Here is an 11507-nt window from a genome sequence, read left to right as displayed (position 1 = left end):
GATCCTCCCGTGTCTGATGCCCTGGCCACGGAGAGGGGGCTGCTGCTCCATCTAGTTTCCAGTTGACCGTTTTCCAGTGCTTATATGGGTGACACCATTCACTGTCCCCTCCATATCAGTTTCATCCTTGGCATAGCTCAGGATCAGGTTCTGCTGCCTACTGCTTAGCCTCTTTGGAACTCTGATCTTGATGTGAATGTAGCGGTCACCATTGCCATAGCTATTAATCCGGGGGATGCCTTTCCCAGTCAAGCGAATCTTCTGGTCTGTCTGAATCCCAGCAGGAATCGTCACATTGATTATCTCATACAGGCCCTGGGCTTTAGCTGTGCCCCCAAGAATAGCTTGAGCTATTGAAATAAAGAGGTCGGAGTGGATGTCTGCACCGTCCCTCTGGAACACAGGGCTTTTCTGTACCCTGAATGTCACAAAAATTTATCGTTTTCCCACTGGCATCCTTACAGTCTGACCATCTTAACTCCTGCAGGCACAGGGATTGTAACTTGCTTCTTCTTGGCTTGTCCTGCTTCTCTGCAGACCACACAGGGATTTGTGATGATGGAGGCCCTGCCACCACATCTCCGACATGTGGAACGCATCATAAAAGGCCCTGTATTGATAGTTTCCATGCCCGAGCTACCGCAGTAGTGGCAATGCTGTACTTTGGTTCCAGGCTCGTTCCCTTTGCCATCACAGCACTCACAGGTGTCCATGATGTTCACAGTGAACTCTTTGTTGACACCCTTGGCAGCTTGATTGAATGTCAACTCCATGATGTATTCCTGAGGTTGATCAAACACATTCTGGAAATCACCAAAAGCAGAAGATGAGAACTCCCCAAAGATCTTCCTGAACAGCTCCTCAGGGTCAACAGAGGGACCTCCTCTCCAGTAGCCCTGCCCAGAGCTGCTAGCCCCAGGGTCAAAGCCAGCAGAGCCGTAAGCATCATACTGCTTCCTCTTCACTTCATCACTCAACACCTCATAAGCTTCTGCCAGCTGGGAGAACTTCTCCTTGGCTTTGGGACCATCCTTATTTGTGTCTGGATGATATTTCTTGGCAAGCTGATAATAGGCTTTCTTGATATCTTTCTGGCTGGCATTTCGGGGTACTCCCAGTATCTGGTAGTAATCATCTTTGGCCAAAGAAGCACTTGTGTGGAAGGAGGTGGTACAAACAGAAGGGAAACTTTTTGTCCCTGTGAGGTGGACACCGGGTCTCAATGTCAGCAGCGCCCGGGGGCCCGTGAGCGCCCATGGAAAGCCCGAAGGCAGAGACGCACAGCTTGCAACACAGGGATGGTACCACTACACCCCCTGGGGCTGCTGGACCCCTCTCCCCGCTGCAGCCGGCAGCCGGGGGGTCCCCACCACCACCCTCAACCACCGTGGGGAACACCGTGCAGCCATTTTGGCCTGGGGACACTGCCGTCCTTTTTTCTTAATGACTGATTTCTAAAATTCTCCAGTGAGGCTTTTTTTTTTTTGGATTGTAGTGTTTGTTTCTTGAGATTTTACCCCCAAAATTTTATTCAACTTTAAGTTATATATTCCACCGTGGGTTAGTTGTGTTGACTTGAAGTTTGTGAGTGAGTATTTCATCAAGATTTTGAGATGTATTTGTATAGAATGCATCACAGTAGTAGCTTATCATCTTGAATGTGTGCAGGATCTGTACTGATAGTCCCTTATTTTATTCCTGATATTTGCAATCCTAGCTTACTTGTCACACATATGAGCTTTTATTGTATGTTTATTAGTTTTGTTAATCTTCAGTAATACAGCTTTAGTTTGATTTTTTTCTTGTATTTCTGCTCTTTATTACTTCTTTTTTTTTCTATATTTGGTTTTAATTTGTTTTTCACTTTCGTAGCTTATTACACTTTTTTTTTTGCCTAATAAGACATTTATTTATTTTTTTCTTTTCCTGCCTCATACAGGTTGTTCAAACAAACATTTAAAACATTATTTTATTTAGTTTGCTTTTTTTGTAGGTTTTTTTTTGAAATTTGTCTCCCTCCATTTCAATAGTATTTGCTTTTTATTGGTAATAGTTGCTTTTGGGTCTTTGTCAGGTAATTCTGTCAATTTTGTCAGCCCAGCATCAATGCTAGTTATCTATTTCAATGCATCTTAAGATCGATCTTTTTTATAAGCAAAATTTTAAAGTTTAGTTTGAATACTTAAAATATTATTCGATGAGAGTCTTATTTAAATCTTATGCAAAAAAATTGATTTTTGTTGTTGTTGATTGTGAGCCTGGGTATATATAAAAAGGCTTGAGTCAAATATTAGTTTCATTTGCAGAAAACTTGGTAGGGGCTCTGTCCCATATACACCTCTCGGTGGCACCTGGGATGAGCCCTGCTTATCTGTTAGCTCAGGTCCTGAAGTCTTGGTATGTTATTCAGAGTCATGTCACTCATGTGCTACCACTAGCATAAGATTTTGCTTCTCCAAGCTTCTCTCTTGGCTTTAACACCAGTCCTACAGTTTAGCTCCCCCAAGGCCTCTATGTAGCTCACTTAGCAGAGAGATGGAGCTTCATGTGCCTGTTCCAAACCTTAAGATGACATGAATGCCAGGCCACGAGGCAGGAAGACATACATAGAGAAAATGCAGTGTGGGTTTCTTTGTCCTTTGGGGCTGTAGCTCCTTTCTCACAGTCTTAGGGGCCTGAGGTTGGAAGATGATGGTGTTGCATCGAAGGAAACAAATACGTCCCAGATTTCCCCTGGCCTGAGCATCAGGTGACCCATTTCCCATTCTTGTGCCAGAACTGAGAGGATTAGTGTGGAAATCTGTCTGTTGGTGCTGATAGGTTATGCAGCTGCCTGAAATAAGGCCAGATTACACTACGGGAAGATATGTAACAGCCACCACTGACTTTCTGGTACGTCTTTCCCGACGCATTCTACCTGCTACTGTTAGCTGCAGTGTTCTCAAGTACAAAGTCCATGTTTTCCTTCTAGATTTTATAGCTGCTCTCAGTGGGAACAATATACTTAGTTCATCCCACCTCCAGCCAGAACTTTTTCTCTTACATTTTGTCTTGTTTATTTCTTCTCTTTATGAGTAGGTCTTAAATGTCTTCAAAAATGCTTCCTGGGTCTGTTGAAATGATCCTTTTTGTCTAACAAATTAACATCCAGATTAATATTTTTTGGTTGTAGTATTGTAATATTTCTGTGACCATTAACAATGTATACAATCAGTATTTGAAAAATTAGTCTTTGAGTTAGCATACAAAGCAATGAGTGTCACTGTGATGTTTTCATCCATCTATATCACTGTGTTTTGTTCTCATTGTCCCACTACCTCTTAAGCCTTTACCTGGCCTTGCTGGTCTCCTTCCTCTCCCCAGACAGTCCTGTATAAATCCACCCCCCCCATTCAGCCTCTCCCTTCCTCTTTTCATTATACCTTTTCTACTTTCTGCTTTTGTGTCACCTCTCCCCCCAACCCCCAACACACATTCTAGATTCTGGATATGAGAAAAATATCATATTTGTCCCTTTGAGTCTGATTTGTTTAGCATAGCATACCAATCTCCAGTTCCCTCCATTTTTCTGCAAGAGTCACAATTTTATTCTTCTTTGCAACTGACTATAGTTCTGTTCGGTATTTGTTCTGTCTTTGTTGTTCATGCATTGACAATCACCTGGGCTCATTCCATACTCTGGCTATTGCAGACAGTGCTGCAGGAGCCAAGGTGCACAGATATCTCCACTCTGGTCTAGAATCCTTTGGCTATAGACCCAGAAGGGGGATTCCCATATTGTACAACAGTCCTGCTTTTCTTAGTCTAAGGCTCTTCCATTCTGGGTTCATAGTGGCTGCCTCAGTTTACATTCCCACAGGCTCATATAAATATATATATATATAATTATACATATATAATTATACATATATAATTATATATATGTGTATCTTCATATATATGTATGTATATATATATGAAGATACACAAAAACATATATATACATATATATGTGTATATGTGTGTATATACATATATATATCATATATATATATATATATATATATATATATATATGGCTTTTCTTTCCCTTGTGGCAGAATTTGTTGTCATTTGCAAAACAACTTTTTAAATGTTTTCTAATATTTTACTTAGTTTTATTTTACTTATAATAAAGATTAATATGTCATTTTTCTTTCTTGTGTTCTTTCCAGTTTTGGAGGATGCTTCTTTTATTTTAAGTTATTTTTTTATTAGATACTTTCTTTATTTACATGTCATATGATTTCTCCTTTCCCAGTTTCCCCTCCAAAAAACCCCCCCAAAAAACAACAACAAGAACAAACCCTTGTTCCCATTTTAAGTTCTTAGTCACTCTCAGTTGGGGACCATTTGCAGAGGCTCTGAGAACCTTTTTTTCTACTCCCCCTTGCCCTTAGACAAACTTGTACTTCAGAAAATTGTCAGCTGGAGTACATTGTCCATGAGGACTCTTCATTCACTGCTTCTGTGCACAGTTGAAAGGGGACTATCTATTGTGTGGTTTTGGATCCAGTAGAATACCTGCAATGTCTGTTGTGTTCTGGAGACTATTTTGAGTGATAATGACTTCTCTGTTATGACCAAAATGTTGCACATCCATCCTATTCACTTGCAAAATGAGGCCAAAATTATCCTTAAATCATGGTAAGATTAAGTACATTGAGTTTCTTTTAAAAATAATCCTCCTTATGTGCCCCTACACATTGGTTTCTCTGTGCCTGTGCAGTGGTAAGCCAATTTTCTCACTTCATAAGAACTTGACACCCAGCGTAAAGGAGTGCTGGCTTGGAAGACAGCCACACAGAGATTGATGAGTGTTAGATGACTCTTCCAAGAGTTGCCTGAAAGACCTTTCCATCATTAATTTCCAGCTGAGCTGTGTGTTGCAGAGAGCTCATCTTCTGGATCTGGTTCTTGCCTGATTTCAAATGAACTTTGAGCAGGGTCGCTGTCAAAGTTTTGGAAAGGAAGTGGTTGAACCTAGTTCATACAAGGCTGGTGATGTCTAAAATATCTACTCACCCATGCTATTGGGCCAGAAAGAACCTCCTGAGGGATTTGAAGGAAGTCATTGACTTCCTAAGACTAAGGGGGTGGGGGAATGTCTGTGACTTTAGAGTCTTAAAGTGTAACTTGGGCATGGTGGGGTCCCACTGTCCAGAAGAGAAGCTGGACCTTGCAAGGGGTGGTCAAGGGAGCATCAGCACACGAACAGGGCTGATAGGCAGCCTTAGAAAGTCACACATTTTAATAGGCATCTTCCATGGAACAGCCAGTGAAGTGCTCCGATTTCCTCCCTGTATTCTCTCCCTTGGCTCCTGTAACCTGGCTGGAGCCTAGACAGAGCTGGTGGGCTGTTGCTATGTATGTTGATGCTCCCAGGGAGTCTGAATCTTTGCTTTGAGCACCCAGAGGAGCGCTTAGAAGCTCCCAGGTAGCGACCAGTTTCCTCCTAGGACCTGAGACGCTGAGTAATGCTCTTCACTACTGGAAATTCTTCTGAGTGCTTCTAGCTCTCCTTTTCTGTGAACCTCCCTTGCCTTCATAAAAGCCTGGGCTTCTGGAAGTTGTCAATGGAGGGACATTGTTCCTAGGAACCATTCCTTCACTCTTCCCACTCACAACTGAAAAGGGGGTTGTCCTGGAGAACATGAACCCCGATAATCTATCATAGATCTGTGTGTCTGAAGTTGTGTTCCAGACAATCTCCTCTCAGGGACAAACTTAACCTGTAGTCCCACAGGATGCAGGCCTCTACTATGCCGTTCCTGCTATGTGAACAGCTCATTCCTGGTTTCTAGGCCTTGTAGTCATCCAATGCAAAGGGTAGGTTGTGAGAGACGTTATCGAGTGTCAAGATGCATCCTGGTGGGAATGGCCCTTGGTTCTGTGCTTCTGTCTTTCTTGACTGTACTGTGAAGAATTTGATACAGAAAAGGCTTAGAGTTTGTCTAGGAGCTAAGGTCTGCTTGAAGGAGTAAGGACTTTGGAGCCAGACAGTTGTGGGGTCAAGTCAAGCTGCTTAAGACGGTTCTTTCTGGATTCTTTAAAGGTATTTACAGGTAAATACCTGTAAAGAGTATTTACTCTTTTGGAGTCCCTTTTTTACTGGGAGGTTTTAATAATATACACATACCCTTTGGCTAGTGTGATGGCACAGCTGCTGAAAAGAGCCTGTTTAGTTGTACACAGTAACTGTCTGTACCCCTCAGGACTTGGCTTGACCTTTTTGGGTTTCTATGCTATTCATAAGCATAGTAATGCCTATCTCACCGGGTACTATAGGGTGGCAGTGAGAATGAAGATTTGGACAAGGCACAGTGGTAACCATGGAAATGGGTGCTTCCACCCTTTTTCCAGGACCTCTCTTCCTGAGATATAGGCTCAGAGCCAGAGCCCCAGATTGTGCCTGAGTGCTTCCGTGGTGGGCCTGCTGCTTGAGAGCCCCATCCTACAGCCCTCTCCAGCATCTTCTGCTAATCTAGTAGTTCTTTCCAAGCTGCCTTGGAATGTGGCCTCTGCTTGCCCTGCAGAGTCGAAGGGAGAGCCCTAGGGACATAGACAGTCATTTGTGCCTCAGAGAGGTATCATGGTTACCAAGTAGTCGGAAAGCCCAGGAGTTTGGGGACCAGAAAGGAAGAGTCACACAGGCTGAATGAAATTCTTGTTTGGAATAGGTGACCTGAGGAGACTTCCACATGGGTCCCTGGAGTGTCCATGCCAAACCCTGCTCCACACAGAAATAAAACAAACGTACCTGGTTATTCCATGGCCTGGCTTTGAGAGGGAGGTTTTTTTGAATTGAGGTGAAGATCCTTAGGCCTTTGAGACATCAGCACTGGGATAGGCACTAACTTTCCTATTATTTCATCCTGCACTGGAACTTCATGACTGCTTTTTGCTAGCTGGGTACCATGGACAAAAAAATCTGAGTTTTAGTTGTCTTGTGGAATAACCATACCCATCTCTGGAAGCTTCTGATCTTTTGAATAGTTGTTCTTTGGATACCATGTATTCCAGTCATCTGAGATGTACTCACCCTCCTATGAGCATTCCCTATGCCTCCAGCTTCTAAAGAGAACATAACGTCTGCCTTTCTGGGTCTGGAGAAGCCCTTTAACTTCACAACCCTCTTAGTGAAGGCCTATGGTCTGTTCCTGTTTGTTTTCTCCTGTTAAGGTCTGATGGCTTAGAACAAAGTTCTGTGTAGTCATTGTGGAGCAGAAATCTGAGAGCAGCTTATCTAGAAGGTTTTGTCTTAGGGTCTGTCTGAGGTCGCTTTGAGGATATCACAAGGGTAGCATTCAACAGGTTACAATAGGCTAGATGGGACTGGAGGACCTGATTCCTAAGTGGCTCACTCTCACAGATGTATAGTCTTTGGCAGGAGGTCTCAGTTCCTTGCCCTGTGGACAGTCCACAGAGCTGTTCTACCAGTTGCTAAGGTGACTGTTAGCATTGCTTCCTGGAGCTTGAGAGCAAGTGATCAGAGAGAGAGTAAGGTGGGAATGGAAATGGTTCATAATGAGCTTTGGCAGTTAGTTGTACATTGATTATTTCCTATTGTTTGGTCAATCATGCAGGGCTGTCTGGGTTTGGGAAAGGGTTTTACACACTGGGTCATGTTTCCTGGGGGCCATCTTGGAGGTTGGTGTCACATATCTTTTACCCCACAAAATCTTGACTAAAGTGACAGATACACAGTTATTTATGGTGTCTGCCTGTGGCCTTCTTATTTGCCAGCTTTGTGCTAGGAACTAGGCATATGGGTGTGATGAGGACAGACACATCCCTGTCTTGCAGAATTCATATTAAAAAGATATACAGTAAACTGCCTATCCCATAAGTCTTTATTCGTTTACAGTTTTCATGGCAGTAATTAAAGGGGTGGGTGGAGAAGAGGGAAGAATGAGAACATATAGGGAGGGACCAGGTATAGTCTGGATGTAGCTTCCAGAAGGAATTTGTTCCTTTGATTACCCTAACACTTCTCCAATCTGGTGAGCATAATTTTGATCATTGCGATGATCAGTTCTAAATGTCAATTTGCCACAACCTAGAATTGCTGGAAAAGAGAAGAGAGACTCAGTTGAGGAATTACCTAGATGAGACTGGCCTGTGAGCATGTCTGTGGGGGATTGTGTTGATTGTTAGTTAATTTGGGAAGACATTATGGGATGCATCACTCTCTAGGAAGAGGATGCGGAACCATGTAGAATAGGAGAAAGCTGGAAGCAATAAGCAGATGGCGTCACAGGTACATTGGTTTCTCTCTGCTCCGGAGTATAGATTTGATACTTAAGTTCCTGACTTCCACACCATAGTGAATTGTAATTTGAAATTGTGAGCCAATAACCCTTTCTTCCCTAAGGTGCTTTTGGTTAGGATGTTAATTGAAGGAGCAGAGTTGAAACTAGGATGACCATCTTTTCCTTCACACATATACCTTCCTCAGACTACAAACCCTCTGGAGAGAGGCCTCACCTAGTTACAAGTCAGTGTTGTAACCCAGAGTGAGCTGAATGACTGTGTGAGCTGTCTCTGGTGGAGACCTACTTTCCTCATGCCTGTTTAGGAAGAGAGAGGGCAAACAAGGAGAAGGCAGATTGCAGTGCACAGTGAGACAAAGGGGTTTCTCTGTCTTCCTGAACCTGTTCCTAGGGGCCTCGACCCACTTTGGGTTTCCAAAGCAGCATTGAAGAAACTCCACCCCCAACCCTGGGCCAAAGCTATGGTCTGGAAGAAACTCAGCTATCATTCTGTGTGAGAGACTGGGGTTCCTTTGACTGGGATCGGCTATGCCTGTAACAGTCAGGAATTAATTTTTATGATGTACTGTTATAGGTGCCAGTTGTACAGATTGTGTTTGCCTTATTTCATGGGCAAGCTTATGTGTGGATGACAAAGCTCTCTGGCTTAGTTAGGGTTCTTATTGCTGTGATAGAGCACAACCAAAAGTAACCCGAGGAGGAGGAAAGGGTTTATTTCAGCTTCCAATTCCATATCATAATTTCTTACTGAGGAAAGTTGGAGTAGGAACTCAAACAGGGTAGATACCTGGAGGCAGGAGAAGGGGCAGAGGCCAAAGAGGAATGCTACTTCTTGGCTTGTTCTTCTTGATTTGCTCAATTTGCTTTCCTATACCATCCAGGACCTTGATGTAGTGCCATACTCTCTAGGATGGGCCTACCTGTATTAATCATCAATTTTAAAATGTACCACTGGCATGCCCATAGGCCGGCCTGGTGCACATTTTCTCAACTGGCTTCCCTTTTCCAAAATGACGCTAGCCTGTGTCACATTCACATAAAGATGATCCAGCCAACCCTCCATTTTCTCTTTGTTAATAACAAGACTAAAATAACAGATCCGAACTTGCTGGGTCCTGGATGCCCTTGGAACTAGAATCTAGGGCACTTTGCACCCACTGCTGTGCATGATTACTGAGGTCATATGTGCGATGATCCACGGTGAAGATAAGTGAGCACTCTGAAAGGGCTCACACTTTCATGAAACACATGTGACCATCCTCGTTTCCTGAATGACTCATTCAGGATGAAATGAATGCTGTAGTGATGCCAAGAGTTCCCATGTTTGTTTTCCATCTGTGCTGTACCTCCCTGATAGGGGCTTATCATGATTTAATTTTACATGCAAAGGAGGAGACCCACAGAGGGCCAGTAATTCAGCAGAAGAGTCAGGACTCTAAGTCTGGTTATCTGGCTCTGAAGTGCAGTCTTTCCACTGTTGTGGTAGAAAATGGCTTTAGAGGATAGGAGAACAGAAGTATTCTTTATTCTGATGCAACCACATTTTGACTCTGATTCAGGCATTTGTTAGGTGGGGAAGTAGAAGACCCCAGGAAGGTGAAAGGAAGGGCTTAAACAAGACATGGGTAGCCAGGGGAGCTGCTCATCATCAGGGAAGAACAGCTCAGGACAGCATGCAGACATGTGAGGACAAGGTCAAGGACTCGGGGACAAAGTTGGGAGGTGAGATGAGGTCTCTTTTAGCAGGGATTTATACCTAGGCTTCAGCTTGCCCATAAAATAGGCTATGAGGAAGCTTCAGTTCATAGGATAGGACCTAGTGGAGGACTGTAAACTTAGATGCAGCAGCCATGCAGCAATACAACTTAGGCAGCAGGTGGCTTAAGGGTTGTCGGGTGGGGCTTTGTGCCAGGCACTCTTGTGAATTTTTGGGATGTAGAGAGGGAGACTGCAGAAAGCATATATCCTCAGGTTGCATGATTGGAATAGAAAAATACATATGCAAATAAGCAAAGATGTTATTTGTAGACCTGGTGGTGGCTGAGACAGAGGGTGGTCAGAGCAGTCCTTCTGGAGGCAGGCAGTTTGAGTTGAGTCCTAGAAAGTAAGAAGGAGGCTTCTGTTCAAAGCAATAACTGTAAGAGGCAGCAGCTTGACAGAGCCAGAGCCAGACTCTGGGTGACACTATCTCCATTGTGATTCAGCTCAGCTAATTACCAGCTCTGTGGCTTAGAGCAGGTCATCTAGTGTCCCTGTTCCTTATTTAGCTCATTGGAAAAGTGGCACTGTTAATAGCCATATTCTTAGGGTTGTTGGTAAAAGTGTCAGGCTTAGTACATGCTTAGACTGATGCCAGGCACAGGGAAGAGCTAGTGTGAGAGGCCAGTGCTTCTGAAACACTTTACACCAATGCTGTAGGAAATACTGGGAGCTGTATTTGGCAAATGTGAGAGACAGAAGGTTGACCATTATGGCTAGAGCCTAGAGCTGTAATGGGCAAATGGAGAATGGAAGATGAGTGCCACCGAGCAACAAGTGGTCCAGAAGCATCACCTACCTAGTGAGATGCGTTGGAGGCCTACACCAGGGAGACTTGTGCTCCATGTAACCTCTGAACTGGAACTCTTGGACTGGGCCCAGGAGACAAGTCAGGAGAAGGGCTGAGAGATAGAGTCTATTTAACATGTGAAGCATATTATGATAGAGTAGACTTACAAGAGAGTGTAGGAGTGAAGAAAGAAAAGAAGCAAGAGTAACATCCTACTGTATCCAATCAGCTCCTCTAGGCAGGAATGAGAGGAGAAGATAGGGCCATTTTCTGAGCTGGAAAACCTGGGGAACAACAGGCTTGTGGGAAAAGTGGCCTGCTTGTTTTAAGAGCCCTAATGCCCATTCCTGGGATCTATAGCAGGGAGTTGGAATGGAGTAGGTGTGAACAACAGGGATCATGATACCCTGGGGAAGTCTTTCCAAGCAAATTTATGTCCTTTATTTTTACATGTCCTGCCTGCAAACCAAATACCTGCTTCCAGTTTATGCCTCCCAGATGGTCCCTAATCTTTCATGTGGCCAGAATATAAAATGGCAAGCTGAGGAAGCCTTAAGTTGTCTCCTAGGAAAGTCTTGACTTGTGGACAGAGAAGGAAAGTCCCAGTTACATGGGGCATCTTTGTCCAGGGCTCTGAGTCCTTATGCCTAGGCCTGGCTTTCTCTTCC

The 11507-nt window shown here is 43.8% G+C and overlaps 2 protein-coding genes across 4 annotated transcripts in view; one reads left to right on the top strand and one right to left on the bottom strand.

Moving 5' to 3' along the window:
• Pde1c (phosphodiesterase 1C) overlaps positions 1 to 11507 on the top strand; it is a 454206-nt gene that overhangs the window by 61823 nt on the left and 380876 nt on the right. The window lies entirely within an intron of this gene.
• Positions 7 to 1409, bottom strand: LOC116098969 (dnaJ homolog subfamily A member 3, mitochondrial-like). The gene is given in 4 exon segments (XM_031382010.1): positions 7 to 476; positions 479 to 1244; positions 1246 to 1319; positions 1322 to 1409. Coding segments are annotated over 4 exon segments (1353 nt in total). The 3' UTR covers positions 7 to 51.

Source organism: Mastomys coucha, unplaced genomic scaffold (assembly GCF_008632895.1).
Source record: "Mastomys coucha isolate ucsf_1 unplaced genomic scaffold, UCSF_Mcou_1 pScaffold20, whole genome shotgun sequence".
NCBI classification, from domain to species: domain Eukaryota; kingdom Metazoa; phylum Chordata; class Mammalia; order Rodentia; family Muridae; genus Mastomys; species Mastomys coucha.
The sequence above is the reverse complement of the archived record's forward strand: the minus strand, read 5'-3'. Positions and strand labels throughout refer to the sequence as shown.